At 32.9% G+C, this 21,986-nt stretch overlaps 1 protein-coding gene and 1 long non-coding RNA gene across 4 annotated transcripts in view; one reads left to right on the forward strand and one right to left on the reverse strand.

The window, feature by feature from the left end:
- Window positions 1-21,986, forward strand: part of LOC127715307 (uncharacterized) — a 156,580-nt gene that overhangs the window by 8,434 nt on the left and 126,160 nt on the right. The window lies entirely within an intron of this gene.
- The window catches only part of LOC127715249 (E3 ubiquitin-protein ligase HERC2-like), a 131,423-nt gene that overhangs the window by 5,630 nt on the left and 103,807 nt on the right, over window positions 1-21,986 (reverse strand). For all 3 annotated transcript variants that reach the window (XM_052221269.1, XM_052221268.1, XM_052221270.1), the window contains 18 exons: window positions 14,487-14,661; window positions 13,607-13,763; window positions 12,523-12,819; window positions 11,763-11,916; window positions 11,003-11,110; window positions 10,330-10,620; window positions 9,533-9,675; window positions 8,231-8,356; window positions 7,593-7,864; window positions 6,892-7,090; window positions 4,868-5,082; window positions 4,200-4,501; window positions 3,765-3,894; window positions 3,396-3,535; window positions 2,796-2,891; window positions 1,898-2,274; window positions 1,364-1,505; window positions 511-705 (listed from right to left, as the gene is read on the reverse strand). In XM_052221269.1, coding sequence (XP_052077229.1) covers window positions 511-705; window positions 1,364-1,505; window positions 1,898-2,274; window positions 2,796-2,891; window positions 3,396-3,535; window positions 3,765-3,894; window positions 4,200-4,501; window positions 4,868-5,082; window positions 6,892-7,090; window positions 7,593-7,864; window positions 8,231-8,356; window positions 9,533-9,675; window positions 10,330-10,620; window positions 11,003-11,110; window positions 11,763-11,916; window positions 12,523-12,819; window positions 13,607-13,763; window positions 14,487-14,661 — 3,519 coding nt within the window. The remainder of the gene's footprint in view (window positions 1-510; window positions 706-1,363; window positions 1,506-1,897; window positions 2,275-2,795; window positions 2,892-3,395; window positions 3,536-3,764; window positions 3,895-4,199; window positions 4,502-4,867; window positions 5,083-6,891; window positions 7,091-7,592; window positions 7,865-8,230; window positions 8,357-9,532; window positions 9,676-10,329; window positions 10,621-11,002; window positions 11,111-11,762; window positions 11,917-12,522; window positions 12,820-13,606; window positions 13,764-14,486; window positions 14,662-21,986) is intronic.

Consider the following 21,986-nt stretch of genomic DNA (forward strand, 5'->3'; position numbering starts at 1 on the left):
TAAGTCCCCTTGTATGAAGTTAAGTTATATAAACAGTTTCTACAGAAATTCTTAGATCTTTAGAATCCATGGTATAATGCAGTGTCTATAAGTTTGAAAAAAAACAACCAATTACAGCTCGGTAAACATTATAAGAAATATGCAGGATTGAGTAATCATCAAAGTGCTACTGCTAAATATTGTACCAGTAATGTTTATCTGTGATGCTCAAGTGTTGTCCTAAACATGCATAAAATATTTGCCACTGGACATAATGTAGACAGCAATCAATCAATCAACCACTTTCACATAATAAGCAATGAGACTTGAAGTCAGAGTATGATTTACTAAGAAATTAAACTTAAATGTACCATGAAACTTCCCTTATATGAAGTGAAGCTGATGAATGAAGAGGTCTTACATCAGAAACTATTGTACTACCTATACTAATAATTTCTCTTAACATCATGTAATGTAAACATTTTAGATTACATTTAATAGGACTTCTTTACACAATAATAAAAGACTTACCAAGAAACCTGAACATGTTGATATGTTGATGCCCTTTTAACATTGGGTTGAGTAGATAACAGTCTCTATTTGCTCCTGATTCACCGCGACCATTAGGTGTGACTATGAGTAGGTTGAGGGATCCATTCTGTAACTCATCACACATCTCAGCTATAGACTCACTGTAGCCACCACCACAATCATCAACACTCTCTCCTACATAACAACATTTAGCTTAATACTACACTGTTTGAGAATCAAATGCAATCTGGGTAATATTTTTTAAAAGCATACACCAATAATTTGTGAGTGGTTAAATAGGTCATAAACAATGGAATTTCAACCAACGATGTAACGCTATTTCCATTTTGGGGTATCAGCAATGGAACTGCAATTGACAACTTACTGTGACTATAAAGATATTCTTATTATAAGCAAGTGCTTGGTTATCATCTTTGAGAGTGGTAATATTTAAAATTATTTTTATTGGAGTTTGTCATTTAAATTCCTTATCTCTCATTACCATTTCCAAATGAAATGTGCCTTATATCATATATTTCAAATTTTCTTGAATTTACTTGTTTGGTATTAACTTTTATTAATATGTGCACACCCAAGAAACCACTTTATATCATGTGAAAAGCTATCAGAAACCTACTCTTTAATATTTTGTTATTTCTTGACATTATTAATTACTCATCACATTGAAAATCTTATCTTATATAAATTGTATATATATTGATTGTATGCATGTCACTATATATTATGTGCAAATTTGTTAGTAGTTCTTTAAAACTGCAATTTCATGGGCAAAAATAGTCCTAATTGACTCTCCTTGATTTTAATGGAGAAAAACTAAATATATGACACTTACCAACAAATTTGACTTTCCATACCCTGTGTGGTAGCATGAGACTATCAGCATTAAACACAGCTTGTTTAGCAGCTAACTGTCCAAACACTGATTTAGAACCATCTGGACCTGCTAATCCACCTTTACCTCTAGCACGTTTCACCTGGACAGATAAAATCAATTTAATACAAAATGTATATCCTAAAAGATTTTTAATTCAGAAATTATGTCCACTATCCGAAAAAGCGAATATTTTTTTTTTAACAGTAAAACATCTGTCAGTGTGTACCAATCAACATATTTCATACATTAAATGTAATTACTGATAGTATTATGATTCATCGCTATAGAATCTAATGCATTCTGGGCAATACTTGCTGTGATTGTTATAAATGTCCTGTACAAAGGATTTTCATCCAATGGTATTCTTATGTTCATTTTAGTGTTCAAACAATGATATTACCTACAATTCTTTAGATTTTAAAATGAACAATTCACGAGACCATATCACCTTTCAATGACATGTATATATTATTCTTGACAGAATGTACAAACCTGAATTCTGTTTAATTCCACTACTGGTCCATGTTGTTTGTCCCGGACCATTGTAGCTTGCACAACTTTCCTAAATGCAGTTTCTTTTGCAGACGACACTAAAATGCCTCTCAGTTTATTTAAGCCAGTGGTATTCTCCTCCAGATATTCTGGTTCAGGTTTATCCTGAAGGTCAAACATTGGAATGGAAGGACAAAAGAGATCAGAGAAGTGATGAAGTAATACTAATCTATTACGTAGGACAATAATTGATATATTCTGTAGTTGGTTGTACTCCATTGGTATTAATGTGGGAATTTTACCAGCATTTACTGGCTTATTTGTTGACCAGGCCAAACTATGTGCAGATCCACATGCTACTCTGTTTATCTTCTTGCCTACAAAATAAAAAAAACCATAATAATCTTGCTGTTTCCAGTTCTGATCATGTCAATTCACATATTCCAGCTCCATATACTTTAGATTTCTTCACCTTTGGGAACATAACTGTATCTAATTACATCAAATTCAAAGAGATTAAAAATATACCTCATCTTATCCAAAATTTATGGATTTCAGGAATATTTTGTAAGGATTAACAGTACGAAGTCCTGTTTACATTCCAATTCAAATTAACAAGATTCATCAGAGTTCTGATAAAAAATTTTGCTTTTAATTTCAAAGTTGTGAAAGGAGTTTGTATTCTAGATAATGATTTCAAAACAAATACTAATAAGTGAATATTTGGAAGCAAAACCAAAAGTTGGCACTGCTAACCAATAGCATGCAAACTATGCCAATTACTCAATTTTCTTCTCTGAAATGCACTTTCTCTATTTTTCAATAATGGATGATTGTATCTCTTTAAATCCTAAATAAATAGGTGCATCCCAAATACCAATCAAAGAAGATCAAATACCTGTTAATGCAGCAACCAATCTAGGTCTCTGTATAGCATTAGTTGTACCATCTCCTACCTGGCCTTCATCATTGTCACCCCAAGTGTACACCTCACCTGTAATTTGTCCAAAAAACATTTTATGTCTACAAATGTGTATCTAAAATGAAAGTTTCCTGTATACAGCCAAAACAAAGAAATAAACTTTTTAATTCATGATAATAACTGACACTTACATATTGGTCAATAAACCAGTTTTGAAATGAATGTCTAAAATAAAATACTACACTTTTCATAGGAGCAGACAATCTAAATGATCAGACTCATGATTCAAATTACATATTGTAACAGTTTCGTTCCTGACCAGTAGTCAAAAAAAATACGCAATGACTTTGCTAGATTTAAATCTCTACTTTTATTATTTTTTTAAATACAAACAAGATGTTGTACACATTGTTGTGCTAAGCATATCCCTACTAATAATTCAAAGAATTGGAAAACACGAAGTAGGTGTCTGAGAGATCTGAAAAGCACTCACACAACAACTGATCACTGTTAAAGTTGCTGCTAACGAACTACATTAAATACATTGAGATAACATTATCTGCATGGATTTTTTACCTGCATCAGTACATGCTACACAGTGCAGAGATCCACAGGCTATATCTATCACCTTCTTCCCTTGTAATGCTGACACACGTCTAGGCCGTCTCACATGATCATCTGTACCATGTCCTAATCTGTGGTAATCTCCCTTACCCCTGTAATAAAAGTACACAGCATACATAATAATCTTAGCTTTATTTAGCGGATGTGGTTTTTATTTATTTTAACTTAAAGAAAAGTTTTCAAACAGAAATATTCACATTTTTTTTTGTTACCATGATTGACAAAATTGCCAATTGAAAAATTATAAATGAAACAGATGAATTGTTTTGCATTTTAAATTAAATAATCTCGACCCAAAGGAACTTTTTAAATGGTACTCACCATGTATACACAGCACCTGCTCTGGTTAATGCTACAGAGAACTGAGACCCACATTCTACTTTGCTAACCCCTTGTCCATAAAGTGCATCTATCTTCATAGGTATCTTACAACCATCACTACCACCTCGACCTAGGGGGAAAAAATCAGTATGTCTTGTTTTTATTTTTTAAAGATAATTTCATAGTATTTCATGATATTTTGGGTCTACCTTCTTTTATGAAATATTTTTCACATAAAGTCAAACTTAGATGCCAAAATTACTACAAGTTTAACTACATGTATATTTATCTTTCTTTTTAAATGGTGCCAAACCCTACTCTGGCATGTTTTGTTTACGTAGCAAATAAATAAACAGGTAAGCTGACTACAGAGAGTATATAGGGAACATGTTTACAGTAGCATGTCCCTGGTTCATATTGTCTAATGGAAATTACCTAATTTTCCATAATCTCCATCACCCCATGACCAAACGTTATCATCATCTGTAATACACAGTGTTTGAGCATCACCACTTCCACATGCGACATCAATTACCCTGTATCCTTTCAGTGCCTCTACCAACTTTGGCTTTGATTGATCCTCACTGTCCCCATGACCAAGTCTGCCATAACGACCTTTGCCCCATGTATACAGCTCCCCATTGGCTGTTATACAAGCACTGTGTGCACCTCCTGCTGCAATGTCATTCACTTCTTTTCCTCTTAGAGATTCTATAACTCTTGGTCTATCACATGTACTAGAAAATAAATAAAACTAGTAAAAAGTTTGAACTACCAACAGATGTGGGGAAAACACTTGCAAAAAATGAGTGCCATGTATGGTCTGTTTTGTATCTAAATAATGTAAAATAGTATGTTTTAGGGACAAAGAACACATTCAATTTAACAGTAATTTGTAGATTATTACTTTGATGTGTGCTGACCAATAAAGTGACTTTAAGGTGTACTTCAATTTTAAAAAATGTGAACACTGAAACCAATCCCCCCCCTTTCCCAAAGAAAAACAACCTTGAACTTTGACATATGAGAACCAAATTCATAAGGCTTATTCCCTATCTCCCTTTGAATATTTTTTATAAACCTTAAAGTGTACTCATACTCACCATCTATTTCCATGACCAAGTTTACCATCTTCTCCTTCTCCCCAGGAGTAAACTTCTCCATCAGCTGACAAAGCTAGACAATGTTTACCACCGGAGTTAACAGCTAACTTCTTTATAAACACATGTTGTATGGATTCTAATAATGTAGGATGTGCTACGGAATCTGTTCCACCAATACCAAGTCTACCTATAGCTCCATATCCAGTAGCATATACCTAAATTAAAGATTACTTTAACAATGACATCATTGATATTTTTAGAACAGATATTAGATTCCTGCACCTTGCACAAGTGATGCAAGTATAACATCGTTTTGTAACTTCAGTATCTGAGCATATATTTTATTGATGAATTTCTGAAAATGTTCATGGGTAGGATGTTTAGAATGTTATGATCAATGCACTATATTTTGTGTATCTCAAAAGTAGTGATAAAACTTGGAAGATTTAGATATCAAGTCAGTACCATATGGTTTTGATTGCAATTCATGCATTCCTTACCCAAAAATATATATGCAATTACCATATTTGGGCATGTATAATATGCACTATTTTGCCCTAGACATTAGTTGGTACACGTATTATGCACAACTGTAGACTTATATATAAGACGTTTTTTTTCTCCTTTTTTTTCTTTTTCAGCCCAACAATTTTCCTATATCTGGAAATGCTTTTCTATCTACACTGTTCATTATCTATCAAAACCAAACTACATATATATACAATTATATATATAGAAGTCTATAAAAAGGACCAACCAGCAAATTTAATATGTACCGGATCCTCTAGAATAGATGATGCTGTGCAGATATGGAAAAAATTATATATAAGTCTAAAGATTTGCACAACGGTAATAATATAAGATCTTATTAGTACCGTTGTGCAAATCTTTAGATTTTATATAAAATGTTGTTTGTGCTGTATTTAGACCCCTCTACCAAGAAATTTGTTTTGCATGCACACGTATAAAAATTGCGGTTTTTATCCAACGCAATCATAGGTTTGAATGTTGTTTTCAATTTAGACTTGTTTATATTTTTTCGTTTGGGCTTGTATTATATTTGGCTTCGGGTTTATATGATCCGTTCATCCTATTTTGACTCTTCAAAATTCAAGAGTCTATCCTAAATTGAGGTAAATTATATGGCCTTCCAAATACTGTTTCGATTCCTAACATCACTGAAGAGACATTCATTGTCGAAATCCGGATATGGTGTACAAATTTTTGCACCTCATGTTTGTGGTATACCATCTTTTCCGCAAGTTTATTGTTTTCTGTCTGGTATTAAATTTATAATAAAGATCCATTTTGTTACATCTTGTGATCCGTTTATTTGGCAATTGCCAATGGCAGTCAGCAGGGTTTAAGAACATCCGTTGTTCGACCAGTTAGTCAAATGCGTTTTGTTTAAATATACTTTTTCACTTTTTTGGTCTTTTGGAAAATGTTGTTTGTGCTGTATTTAGACCCCTCTACCAAGAAATTTGTTTTGCATGCACCCGTATAAAAATTGCGGTTTTTATCCAACGCAATCATAGGTTTGAACGTTGTTTTCAATTTAGACTTATATATATATAAAGTGCCTAGAGAATCAACCTAACAATGTTAGAGTAGACCTAATTCTTTACTTTCTCCCTGAGCGGGGCTGGAACCTGTACTTTTCACTTCTCACTTCTATGACAACACTGCTTAGCATTGCGCAGACGCCTTATTCCCTACTCTAACTATACCTGATAAAAAATCTGCTTATGTTTCAGGAGGTGTTATTTTCTCGTAGGTATTAAACAAGGACATCTAATCACAATACACAAAGTATTTTTAAGTGTACAGGATATATATATACATATATTACAGGGACGAAAAATTTTCATGGATAAACTTAAAACTAAATTTAACTTATGCAATATATAAAAGCTTATAGAAATCTGACTTCTTTTGAAATTTTGAATTCGTAGTTTACCTGTACCCAAAATTGGTATCCCACGAATAATAATGAGTCCACAGAATGACATCATTTTTTTTACCTTGCCATCAGCAGTAACAGCAAACAATGTTTGTTCTCCACCAATCATCTGTACAGGTCGAAGGGTAGCTAATGCTTCACAACCGACAGGTAGTTTGACCTTTGCCCCTTCAACTCCACCAAGCTGACCTCTGTGGTTATGACCCCATCCCCAGATTTGTCCACTACCTCCCCATGATAATGTCCAGTCTTCTGGTTTCCTGTAATTAAAAAAAAATATATTGCAGGAAAATGTACAGCAAATGTATTAAATCTGCTTCCAACAAAAAATAAATTAAATTTAAGAAGAGAATTAAATCAATATAATTTCACTACTCTTAATGGGGAATTTAATTTTTCCAATATACTACCTTGTATATATCATCCAAAGACCTTTAAATCATCATTTGACTGACTTCTTTAAAGCAATCTGGTTATCATTTCTAAGACAGCAGATCTCTCATTACTAATATCACAACTAGGGAAAACTCTCTTAACACAGGTATACTCTTACAAAGAAGCAATTCTCAACATTACACCTGATATGGCTGAATATGTGTGTATTAGAATAAACTTAATGAATTCAACTTACCTTCATAATAACCATTTAAAACAAACAATATCAAATGTATCTAGTGATACAAGGTGGAAAATGAGAATTGTTTTCTTGATAACAACCTTTGTCTTGCCAGTAAAATATTTGCAGATTAAGTATAAACAAACCTATTTAGCCATATTAACAATTGTTCATCTTGTTCTATTTTGAATATTTGATGGTCCTCGTGTTTTCTAGTCATTTCTTCACCATCAGCAGCCAAATCTTGGATCTTTTTACGAACTTCATCAGCAAATGGTACTGGCAGTTGTGTTCTATGGACTATTGATATGGCAACTCTTGCTGCCATACAGTATCGTCTGAACCATGTCCATTTGTGAGCCTCAGTACAACAAGGTAGTGTATCTAATCCTAAATCACAAGCTAATGCTACAAGCACCTGTCAAAAGTATTTACAAAATATACATACATGGTAAAGATAATTGTCTAAAACTGTTGAAGAACATGTTTTGCTCTTCAAAATTTTTTTGTGAGTTTTTCTGTGTTATTGAATTCCCCGTCACACTAACCATCTTCTTTATTAATATTGAAATTTAAAACTTGGTCTTATCAAAGAGAAAGTTTAAGTAAAATAACTTTATTCAAACAAATATAATAATCAATGCTCAAAATCGATGTTCTCTTTTCTAAAATATAAGTGTCAGTTATAATCTGTATTATCAAGTATTTATACAACTCTTCATTCATTATTAAAAATAATACAAGGGTTTAACATTTTACATTTGGGACTGTTTTATAATGTTACCTTAAAGAACGGACTATGCATTAAATGTTTTCCACTTCTGGCTATAGGATCTTCATATTCATATTGTCTCTGTAAAGCTTCTGGTAAACCCTGGACTAGTGAATGTACTGCAGTCCCATTCAAAGCCTAAAAATGGTAGCAATTATTTTATCAAGTTTGTGCACCAAAAGTATAATATCAAGTCATAATATTTACAATTCTAGACTGAAACCTTGTGAGTGGTTGTCATTTGTTACATGCAGAAGTTGTTTTCATTCATTTAAGAACTAGGTATTGATCCCAGATCTTTTATAGTCTAAATTAAATCTATTCACACATTTTCTTCACTCCTGGCGATTAAGAGCTTGACATTTTGCATAGACACTTTTCTATTGTTAAAGACCATATGTTGACCTCTAGATGTCTTTTAGCGGTCTCATTCACACATACTTCACATTTACACTAGAAACCTTAAACCAGAAATCTGTCAAAATCACCCCTTACATAAACCAGATCACTGGAAAAATTCCTTAAAGAGAAACCTGTCTAAACTAATGTGATGCATATTTTCAGTAATTTATCCTATGTAAATAAAAAAAAACTATATATAATTAAAACAAAATCTTCTAACTTTGGTAATGACAGATTTTGCTCTAATACTATTTGCAGGGTATACAACTTTTGTGTGGATTTCATGGTACATTAAAACTGAGAATTCTATACCAAGAAAAATAAAATGACTAATTTTCCATTGATTTAGAATTTTAATATCGATCAAATGACCATATTTTAACATTTATTATCATTTAATGCTAAAGAAATGAGTAATTTACAATTGATTCATAATGTATATCTGATACATTTACAACAGCTGTACATTGATCATGTTATTTAAATAGTGATGATTTAGAATTTTAATATTAATTAAATGACCAATTTTCCATTAATTAACATTTAATACTAACGAAATGAATAATTTACCATTGATTTAGAATAAAAATTAGATACATTTACAACAGCTGATACTCATCTTTTCAAATATGTAATCAATTGAAATCTAATACTTTTGATAAACATCATACCTATTGTACATCCAAATCATTACGTCATAAATAATAATTTTTCAGTCATTTTCAATTATTTTATTAGCAAGTGCTGAATACTCTCCGATTTTAACAATTGTGAAAAGCTGATACCATCAGCCTCTAAATAGATTTTATCTTATTGGAAAGAGTTAATATGTGTACTACTATAGATAACTGACAAAGATTTTTTTGCTGGTATTCTACAAAAGTATAATGCTTTGATCTAATAAGTTCTTACATATGATTTCTGTGCCGTGTCAGAATCAGGCGTGTCTGGACTAGGACTAGATAATAAAGCATTTATGTTCAGTGACTGATCTGAAGATTTGGCACTAATTAATGTCCTTAGCTTCTGTAATGCCCACATTCTCTGTCCAGCACCTAACAAAACAAAATAAATTAAAATTTCATTGTCCAGCACCTAACAAAACAAAATAAAGTTACGGTTGCCTGTAATTGCTTATATCTACTTCATTTGAACTTTGGTGGATAGTTGTCTCATTGGCAATCATACTACATCTCCTTATTTTTGTATTAAAATTCATTATCTTTTTTTTTAACAAAAATCTTTAAACTAAAATTTATCTTAATTTATACGGAAATTTTCACGACTTGGGTGCATTTATTCTTGAAAGTTTTTTTGAACAAATTGATCACAGTTATACAGATATATATTTTGTTGTTTTGTTATTCTGAAAAAATACAGTTTTTCTGTACTTTTAAAAAAAAATGAGATAAAATATCTCTCTTCAAAATAAATAAACTGCATCTGTACATGTATATCTATACAAATTATTTGAGGTCCAAGATAGCCATCATAATTTTAATATAGAAACTGTTCATCATACTTATTTCTATTTCATGCTGATAAAATGCATCTCAAAATTTCCAAATCAAGAAATCTCATACTAAGAGAAATAAGCTTTAATTTAAGATAGGATGTCTTGTACTATAATAAAAGTTACTTCATTTGTAAAATCTCATCCTTGCTAACATATTTAATATTGTTTTATCACATATGTAAAAAGAACTTACCAAGTGAGCTTAGTTGAGCACAAGCTGCTAAAGCAGCAGCCAGTCTGTTCACTACTTCCTTATCTAAACTCAGATCTAATTTAAAATCTAACAAACATGTGACTAGATCTATAGAGGGACGAGACAGAATTGTTCTATCAGATAAAATGTCCATTGGTGTCGCTGATGGCATGATAGGATAAACAGTAAAGCACCATCCCCATCCATTGACAGATCCGTCGCTGGTAAACTTCCATCGTAACTCGTCTCCAGGTATTCTCAGCTCCTGTGACCAGTCAGTCCATTCTCTTCCTGTTTAAACACAAATATATTATCTTTAAAGTTTTACATGTAAATACTGTTAAATTATGCTAAAGAGGATATCAATCATAATTTTTAAGACCTCTAGATATCTTTTGGTTGATTTATGTAACTGGGTTGCTGTCTTGTTGATGTTTACATGTACCTCACAATTCCTTTCATTCATATCAACTAATGTATTCCTTTTCTTTAAATATCATATTCCTTCATTTTCTAAATCATACATTCTTTCTTATTGCTTTACAAATTTTTAAATGCTCTTCATATCAGAATTTAGTTAAAAATTACAAAAAGACCTTATTAAAAGAATAATTTTTAAACAGGAAACAGTTATCACAACTAAACAGGTATACCATAAATAGCAACAATTTACCTGATCTGACGGAAACTGTATGACCAGATCCATCCATTATTGTCAGTGGATCATGTCGTCTTTCTGTGGAACAGCGACGATCAAACTCTACTCTCAAAGCTTCAGCACCTGAAAGTTTGAACTTTCCCATCAGAAATATGTAAAATAAACGATACTTATTTATTTACGCATGATACTATAATTTCTCATCAAATAACTTTTTCTGTGTCTTAACCAAGATTGAATGATTGATTGATTGTTGGTGTTTAAAACCACTTGCAACACACTTGGCTATTTCATGGCAGCCAGTTTTTATTGGTGGAGAAAATTAAAGTAGCAATAGAGAACCACCAACCTTCAGCAGGAAAAATGGCAAGCCTAGTCAATTAAGATCGGAGTCAAACTCACCTTGCTAAGAGCAGGGTTTAAACTCATAACTTAAGTGACAGGCTAGTGATAACTATAGATGAACTACTTAAAGTTAAACCAATTGGAGACCAAAATATATAGATAATATTGTTATCAGAAATCATCACAACTTGGAAATTATTGTCTGGGGTTATTTTCCCTTATTTCGCAATAGAGTAAAATACTCAAAATTATCTGACAAACACAAAGTTTGTACAAAGCAACAATATTGATGCAAAGGGCTCGTTTATCATTCAATGCAAGAATTTAACCCCAGCATGAAAAAGTCATCTATTGATATTGCAAAAATATTCTGTTTCCAGTATGCACACCATGACAGGACAAATGACTACTGATGGTTTAGTTGACTTACCTGGAATTTTAACATGACCTGTTAATGATGTGTCATCTGTATATGGATGTGTACTTTCTTGTACAACAGGTTTAGCTGCTACCCTACCAGTTTCTCTGTCTGAGGCAACATCTTCCAATTCAGTCACACATAACTCTAATAACATTTCAGCAACCTTTAACAAAGTAAAACAGTGGAGAATATTTTGACTTATATATCAGTTAGTTAACAGTCCATAAACTGACAATGTTTCTGTGTAAATCATCTTCAGTGGCAATACAAGTAGTTTTTCAACCCCCCAAAAATTTGTATGAAGGGATAAAAGAATCAGATAATTGACAACACTTTTTTGAATTTTTTTAATATTCCACCATTGACAAGATTTCAAAGTGTTTTCTCACAAATGCATATGTAAACTGTTCAAAACTAGATCTATGAGTGAACTCACAAAAGGATACCCCAAGCCTCACTAGACAATATTGAAGTAAGTAAATTTGATTATCTCCCATTCAACATGTGCAACTGGAATGATATTCCTTCTTGCATATCCTCAGGCAGTACTTATTCTTTCACTGTATTAAGTTTTGTCAATATCTGTCTAGCTGTTTAGGAGTTGTGCTTACAAGGCACATGGACAGACAGGCAGATAGATGAATGGGAAGTTTGATTACTATATACCATTCCCTCCTCCCCCCTTAAAAAATAACAACAAAAACTTTGTTTGCAGGAGGTGCAATTAGTTACATAAATAAGTTTGAGACGTCAAGAGTGAAAAACTTACAGAAGGATAAGCCTTTCCCAGACAAGTCAGAATGTCAGACAAGCTTTCTTTTCCTTTCTCACCAACTCTCAATGCTACAGACAACTTCAGCAAGTCTACAAGGACCCTAGCATCATCAGCTGTCAGTTTGTTAGTGAAATCATCTAATCCTGGAGGATAGGCTGTGTTGATTGTGTCTATTGTACTGGTTACTTCATCTGTTGATGTGAAAGTTTCCACCATAATGCTGGTTGCTGGGGAAACCTTGAAGGCTAAGCTATGCATGCTGGGAAATGTAAAATGGTCTCCGTAAGGGTGCTAAAAACAGAATAAAATTATTTATAATTGTTTTTGAGTATCTCAATACAATGCCTTATAACGATATCCTTGTTGCAGTGTATGGGAAATAATCTAAAACAGACGACATAATTATAAGAATGATACTGTCATTTTTTAACAAACAGACTAAACTGTATTTGGTTCTTATCTCAATAATGAATGTGTCCATGTACTATAAACACCAGGATCTGGTTTAAAATATAAAACCCAATGATTTTTTTTTAGTGTAGAAATGTTTGTTTTTTTTTTGGTAAAAACAAACACAAATTTTGTTTTGTTATAAATATTAAACAATCGTTTTTTTTGAAATATTAAACACAATCATTTTTTTTTAAATATTAAACACAATCATTTTTTGTAATATATTAAACACAATGAAAATTTTGTAGTATGAAACACATTAATTTTTCTTAAATACTAACCACATTGATTTTTAGACAAAAATTCTTTACAAGGGAAAACTGCGAGCTACTGCTCACTGATGATACCCCGCCGCAACCAGATAATTTAATAGTGTAAAAATATGTAAGTGTTCGGTAAACAGGAAGTTGTTGAGTGATGAATCTGAAAACGCATCACACGGTATAGCTGACTTATATAAATCCTTCTGATGTAGTTCCTGAGAAAGATGCGATGAAAAATATTCATGGGACGGATGGACGGACTAACAGATGGACGGACAGACAGAGGTAAAACAGTATACCCCCACTTTTTTAAAGCAGGGGTATAAAAAAATCTAAATGTTTAGAATGCATAGAACTTATACCTCTGGTGGTTCTGTTGTTGATGTGTCTGGTTCAGGGGATACTGCAGATGAATTGTCCTCTAGTGTAATGTTAGACATAGTGATAGGGTTCTGTAAGGTTTCTGATGTTACTGGTACAGCTTGAATTTCTCTAGTTAAAGAACTGACAACTGCTTCCCTGTTGAAAAAAAAAAACACACTATAACACATTCTAAGACATTTCTATCACTTAAGGGACAAGTATTTCTCTGATGTACTGTAATGTTTGAAGGAGTAAATAAGATAGTAGAAGTTAATTAAGTTACTTATTAAATTTGAACTATATTATCGTTATATATAAAAATACCTAATGGCCATTCCAGGAAAAAATGTAGAGATGGGATTGGGGGGGAGGGGGGGGGGGATTTTGGATAAGCACTTTTTTTATCCCATAATAATCAATTTTTAGTTTCATTTATACAAAATTGTTTTTGCTTTTCACATTTATTACTCTCAGAAAAAATATCATGTGGTGTCCAACCCTCCCTTACTTTTTTTCCTAACATGAATACTTTGAAGGGTGTTAGTTAAAAGGGGGCCTCGGTGGCCGAGTGGTCTAAGTAGTTACTACTGTAATCACTAGCCAGTCAACACTGAGGTTGTGAGTTCGAACCCTGCTCGTGCGGGTGCACTCGACTCCAATCTGAATTGACTAGGATTGTCAGTTTTCCTATCGAAGGTCGGTGGTTTTCTCCAGGCACTCCGGCTTCCTCCACCAATAAAAACTGGCCGCCACAAAATAGTCCAAAAGCGGTGCTTAAAAGTGGCGTTAAAACACCAAAAATCAAAATCAAATGTTAGTTAAAAGTAACAATACATATAAGGTTGTAAACACATGATTTTGACACTATCAATAACTTACCTTGCATAAATAATTTGTAATGCTGTTAATACATGGTTCAGGGCTAGCTGTTTGGCAGCATCTGATTCCTGAGACAGTATTATTTTGGCCAATGAGGGACGAGCAGTTTTGATAGAGGGCATAGGCAGTGCCACTGTTTGGTTATGGTTATCATCACAATTTCCTTCATTCATTCCTGTAAACAAAATTCATAAACAAAAAGAATTCATTTTCATGTTTGCATCCATATTGAAGATCTGTTATCTTATTATTGACAAATAAATGTGGATTGTGTCCATGCATGGACACAGATGATGCCCCCGCTTGCATATCATATAAAGATATAAAGGGACATAACTAAAGAACGATAAAAGTGACTCAACCTAAATTTGTACTTGATCTGAGTTTTGTGGTAATAAGCATTGTGTATAAGTCTCATAACATTTGGTTGAGGTAAACTGAAGTTAGAGAACGGAAATAATTCAGCAATTCTTATGTTTATAAAGGGGCATAACTCAAGAACAGTAAAAGTGACACCACCCAATTTCTAACTAGATCTGTATAAAGTGGTAATAAGCTTTGTGTATAAGTTTCATAACATTTGGTTGAGGCAAACTAAAGTTAGAGAATGGAAACGGAAAATTCAGCAATTTTTATGTTTATAAAGGGGCATAACTAAGGAACGGTAAAAGTGACACCACCCAATTTCAAACTTGATCTGTATTTAGTGGTAATAAGCATTGTGTATAAGTCTCATAACATTTGGTAGAGGCAAACTAAAGTTAGAGAACGGAAACAAATTAAACTGAGTTTTGTGGTAAAAAGCATTATATATACATTTCATTACATTAATTTAAGACAAACTCAAGTTAGAGAACGGAAACTAAAAATTCAGCAATTTTTTCATTTGTAAATGGGAATAACTCTAGAACAATAATCAAAGTGCTTGTAAGCACTGAATGGTAAAGATTGCCTTAAGGTAACACGATACCGAATGGCATATCTCCCGATTTCTAAACTTTTTGGCACACTGGTACTTTGAATCGAGTTACATCGGAATATGAAATAAAAAATGGGGGTCACCATTCTTGTTTTTTTTGTAATTTTGATAAGTAAATGTCAATTTTGGCGCCAAATTTACATAGATATATAGGGAAAATGCCTTTTTTTCAACTTACTATTCTAGATTTTTCAATGGATGACTATTTTCTCATATACGGAGAAAGACTAAAAACTAACATAATATCCAGGATTGTACACCAAATCCATACATGTATAAAAAAACATATGTCACCATCCTTGTTTTTTAGATAAATCGCTTCAAAGATGACCGATACGCTTAGAAATTGACAAAAATATGTGACGTTACGGAATACAGAATAACGTTATTTTTATTCAGAGGGATTGAAAAAAAAAATGTAACGGGATCTGAATGGTGTTTGTTATTTTATTTTCATTCCCCCTGTCGGAAATTTCCTAATAATTCAATATAACATTCTAATGAGTTAATTTTATTTCGTCCTAACTGGGTGCACTTTTAGATTTCAAAACTGAATCTTCAACTTTACTTAACCCTACCAAACTAGACAATGCTGATGACACCGATGTATCCATGCATGAATAAAATAAAGTGCTTCAAAAATTTTATGTAAACAGTGATATTGAAGTACAATTTGAATTAATTGATTGATGGTTGCTTAACGTCCAGTGGCAAATATTTCATGGATTTTCAGGACGATACAATACAATTTGAAAAGTTATGTCTAAAAGACACATTTGATGCAGCCGTCAAAAAAGATTACACATTCTGTTAGTTGTGAAAATTATAAAGAAAATCAACATCCTGATAAAATACGTATTCTATAAATATAGTATACTCTGTATGATGTAAACGTGTGGGTTGTGTGCGTAGTTAGTCGGACAAACCTTGCAAACTGTATGCAAAATTTCACTTGAATAGACAAAGTTCAATATTCTGCGCGCTGTCATTCGTGGAAAATTATTAAAAAAAAGTGATCCTGAGAATATACATGCAATATAGGTAAACAAAAAACTTGGTGCAATATATTATCAAAATGCCAAATTCAGCAACCTGTAATAAAAAAATTAAAATCTGACAAGATGCGCGTATTGTATATGTACTAACACCAAGTACATAATTTAAAAGTTAAAGCTTTAAAACTGTAATCCTAAAAAGAATAGCCGTATAAACTCTATATACCAAGTAAGGGACGGACTGTCGAAGGACACAGGTAAAACAATATGCTCCCAGCATTTTGTCAAGGGAGCAAAATATATATTAGCATATATGATGATGTTCTATTTTATAAATCATTTGGTGACAAAATATCTTTTTGAATAAGCAGTTCATAATGGAATGGTAATATGGAGATCTCAATTGTAGCAACGTAAGCAAGCTAACATCTACGTCATTTGGTCTTTAATGGAAAGTTGTCTAATTGGCAATCATACCACATCTCCTTATTTCATAAGCGATTGAGTTTTCTCCTAAAATACAAGAAATTTAAAGACCAACAAATACGTACTAGGAGACTGAAATATGTTGCTGTTATAGTTAAAATCTGACTTTTGTTGTGAAGATGTGATGTTATAATTTGATAGATTTAATACTTGCCATACTAAATATACTTATTAACTTTCCAATTCAAGGGACAAACGAATCTTCACTAAAACTACAAATTAGCATTCAAAAAATACTCGTCCATCCTGCATTAGTCAGGTGTTATATAAATGTCTTTGGTTTTGTGTGTCGTTAATTGGCTATTTGCTGTTTTATTGTATATCCCATATTTCCATTTATGCACACAAAGAAAAATATGACCCTTTTAATTCACATAAACATTTGTATACTTGTTGTAAAAACTCCTTTTAAGACTGCGAAGTATCTCGGTCGGGCTTTTCCCGACGACTATGTGAGCAATATGCCCATCCCCCCAAAGGCACCTTTGCTAATCGTCTGTGAGTTGTTTTGTCTCCCCACTTTGTGAAAAGGTGCGTTTTTATCAGCTGTATCTGTACATCATGTCCAACTCAAAACACCCAAAACACACCCCTCCCCGAAGACAAAGTGCAAATTAATATGAATCTAAAATAAAATTGATTTTAAGATCTTGTTGGATTTTTGTCCCCGCGCGCGCGTTGTGGTGGACATACAAATACCGGGCGTCCGTTCTTCCGTCTGTTCGTCTGTCTGTCCGGTCTTGTTAGCTCTCTGACGTGTACAATTCTTGCCTGATTTTTATAAAGCTTATATATTAGGTTTATATCAGCATTTTCGTTGACAAGTTTTAAAATCAATGCCGATCAATTATTTTTGAAAGAGCCATGCCCCTTGGATACATTAATTAATAGATTGGAAGTTGCATTTTTAAGCGCTCTCACGTGTACAATTTTTGCCAGATCTTTGAAAAATCTATATTAAAGGTTTATATCAGCATTGTCTTGGATAATTTCGAAGGTCAGTACTGATCAAATATTTTTAAAAGAGTTATGCCCCTTGGAAATAATAATTATATCGGAAATTTCATTGCATTTGCTCTCAAATCTGCATTTCTCTATTCACGATATTTATAAAAAATTCAATCAAAGAACAAACAATTTTTTTTTTAAAGTTATAATGGCCATTGACAGATACAATATGTACAACGCAGGAGGGGGTGGGGTGGGGGCATTGGAACTGTTTTTTTTTTATCAGTTTGTTTTTGCCGTTTGAATAAAATGGGTTAATGAAAATATCGTTTTGTAGCTTGTTTGCGGTCGAAATGCTTTTCTGGATTAACCTTCATCGAAGCACCGATCATTCAATCATTGTGGGGCCACAGGTTTTTAATTATTCGTTTGATTGTAAATTTCGAGAAATAATTTATTTCAGAATGGAATTGAAAGAAAAAGATGTAACGGGATCTGAATGATTAAATTTTATTTCGACCTAACCGAGTGCGCATTTAGTGTTGACATTCCATATGTTTAAGCCTTTGTTAACTTTCTCCTAATTCCGATGTAGCTGTCCTGTTTAGACTGTGCTTATAAAATTACAATGCTAGTAATTTGTTTTAAACCAGCTTCCGAAACCATATCGGATTTCTTCTGTACAGTCCAATAAATTTCAAATACTGTTTACACTTGAAACATAGGGAATGTTGTTCGGCCAAATAGCCAATTTCAACAACTCTTCTTTTTTCATTCCATGCCAATAAACCAGTTTCTGTATGAGTTTGTACATCTGCTTGAATGTTTTTTCTCGCTAAATGCTATAGGTATTCTTTTCCAAATAAATTTCCTTTTTCTATTTTGCTAGCGACGTTTTTCGGTGACCATTTAAAAACGAATGGGCTTCATAGCGGAATTGCATTAATTGTGGTACAATTCCCCGTATTTTCATACATTATCATGCGTTTCTATAATTTGGATATCTACTTTCAACCCAGAATAAAAAGCTCAGTCTGTTATGCATAAGAACATATATAGATTAATCGTACACATGCTTACTTATCAATAGAAACAGAACATATAAAAAGTATATATTTAAATGTGAAGAATGAGAAGAAGAATGGGAGGAAGACGCCGAAACAATCAATTTCAAATAACGTATTGCATCAAATCCCTCGACATTCTGCATCTATGCAAAGTTACTATTAAAAATGTTAATAAAAATAAAAGGTTAATTTACTATTTATATTTCACCTAAGTGTGATTTTCTTTTTCTCATTTTTGTTCTTTTATTTGAATCGTAATTATGCAAAGGTTTTTGTTTGGTGATTGAATATGATCCGTATAGAAAGCAGCGTTAAAATGAAGGTTTTTTTAATATATAATCATATATATTTGCAAATTTGAAATAAAGAAACATTTATCTTTCAACTACTTTATACCAGACTGAGGCAAATTGTTTGTTTAATTCGTTCTAAGTTATTATAAAACATCAGGCTTTACGTTTGCCGTCAATATTTTCAAAGATGTCGACAACAGCAGGAACGATAACTCGTGGCGTAATGTCATTCAGTATCGTGTAACCTAAACTTATCAGTAGGAAGTAAAATTGAATATTGCATTGTATAAAGCATTGGTTGTAGTTGATTTAACTACTATTATGCACAAAGACAGATAACTCCAATATTCAAAGAAGACTTTAAAATATTTTTAGAAATGAAGGGTAAAAATTGCTTTAATTTATCAGTGGAAGGTAAAATTAAACTTTGCATTGTATAAAGCATTGATTGTAGTTGATTCAACTATTATCATGGACAAAGAAAGATAACTCCAATTTTAAAAATACTTGATATTTAAAAACAAGAGTGCACACGCTGAAATGTCTCGCCTTCTTTACTAATCATTGATATTATGTTGATAGTCCTAAATATAAAGCTTTATTACAACTGTCACATAAACTTAACATTAACCAAGTAAACTAAACATTGACCAATGAACCATGAAAATGAGGTCAAGGTCAGATGAACCATGCTAGGCAGGCATGTACAGCTAACAATTCTTCCATACAACAAATATAGTAGACCTATTGCATACAGTATAAGAAAAACAGACCAAAACACAAAAACTTAACTATAACCACTGAACCATGAAAATGAGGTCAAGGTCAGATGACACCTGCCAGCTAGACATGTACACCTTACTATCCATACACCAAATATAGTAGACCTATTGCATACAGTATAAGAAAAACAGACCAAAACACAAAAACTTAACTATAACCACTGAACCATGAAAATGAGGTCAAGGTCAGATGACACCTGCCAGCTAGACATGTACACCTTATAGTCCTTCCATACACCAAATATAGTAGACCTATTGCATACAGTATAAGAAAAACAGACCAAAACACAAAAACTTAACTATAACCACTGAACCATGAAAATGAGGTCAAGGTCAGATGACACCTGCCAGTTGGACATGTACACCTTACAATCCTTCCATACACCAAATATAGTAGACCTATTGCATACAGTATAAGAAAAACAGACCAAAACACAAAAACTTAACTATAACCACTGAACCATGAAAATGAGGTCAAGGTCAGATGACACCTGCCAGCTAGACATGTACACCTTATAGTCCTTCCATACACCAAATATAGTAGACCTATTGCATACAGTATAAGAAAAACAGACCAAAACACAAAAACTTAACTATAACCACTGAACCATGAAAATGAGGTCAAGGTCAGATGACACCTGCCAGCTGGACATGTACACCTTACAATCCTTCCATACACCAAATATAGTAGACCTATTGCATACAGTATAAGAAAAACAGACCAAAACACAAAAACTTAACTATAACCACTGAACCATGAAAATGAGGTCAAGGTCAGATGACACCTGCCAGCTAGACATGTACACCTTATAGTCCTTCCATACACCAAATATAGTAGACCTATTGCATACAGTATAAGAAAAACAGACCAAAACACAAAAACTTAACTTTAACCACTGAACCATGAAAATGAGGTCAAGGTCAGATGACACCTGCCAGTTGGACATGTACACCTTACAGTCCTTCCATACACCAAATATACTAGACCTATTGCTTATAGTATCTGAGATATGAAAACTTAACCTTGTTCACTGATCCATGAAATGAGGTCAAGGTTAAGTGAAAACTGTCTGACGGGCATGAGGACCTTGCAAGGTACGCACATACCAAATATAGTTATCCTATTACTTATAATAAGAGAGAATTTAACATTACAAAAAATCTTAACTTTTTTTTCAAGTAGTCACTGAACCATGAAAATGAGGTCAAGGACATTGGACATGTGACTGACGGAAACTTCGTAACATGAGGCATCCATTCACAAAGTATGAAGCATCCAGGTCTTCCACCCTCTAAAATATAAAGCTTTTAAGAAGTTAGCTAACGCCGCCGTCGCCGTAGCCGCCGCCGGATCGCTATCCCTATGTCGAGCTTTCTGCGACAAAAGTCGCAGGCTCGACAAAAAAATGAAAAATTCAGCAATTTTTCCATTTGTAAATGGCATAACTCTAGAACAGTATAAGAGACGTCACCAAATTTCTAACTAGATCTGTATTAAGTGGTAATAAGCATTGTGTATAAGTCTCATAACATTTGGTTGAGGCAAACTAAAGTTAGAGAATGGAAACGGAAAATTCAGCAATTTTTATGTTTATAAAGGGACATAACTAAGGAACGGTAAAAGTGACACCACCCAATTTAAACTTGATCTGTATTTAGTGGTAATAAGCATTGTGTATTAGTTTCATAACATTTGGTTGAGGCAAACTAAAGTTTGAGAACGGAAACCAACTTATGGACGTACGTACGTACGGATGTACGTACAGATGGACAAGGGTAAAACTTAATACCCCCCTCCGCTATGGCGGGGGCATAAAAAATGACATCTCATAAAATTTACAGTAATGTAGGTATAATACCTATCAGATGAAAAGGAATACATATTTTTATGGTTCAAATATCATCTCTGAGACTAATATTGTTTCATAAAAAGCAGCTATATTTTAATGC

This window comes from Mytilus californianus, unplaced genomic scaffold, assembly GCF_021869535.1.
Source record: "Mytilus californianus isolate M0D057914Y unplaced genomic scaffold, xbMytCali1.0.p SCAF_9, whole genome shotgun sequence".
Taxonomy (NCBI): Eukaryota; Metazoa; Mollusca; class Bivalvia; order Mytilida; family Mytilidae; genus Mytilus; species Mytilus californianus.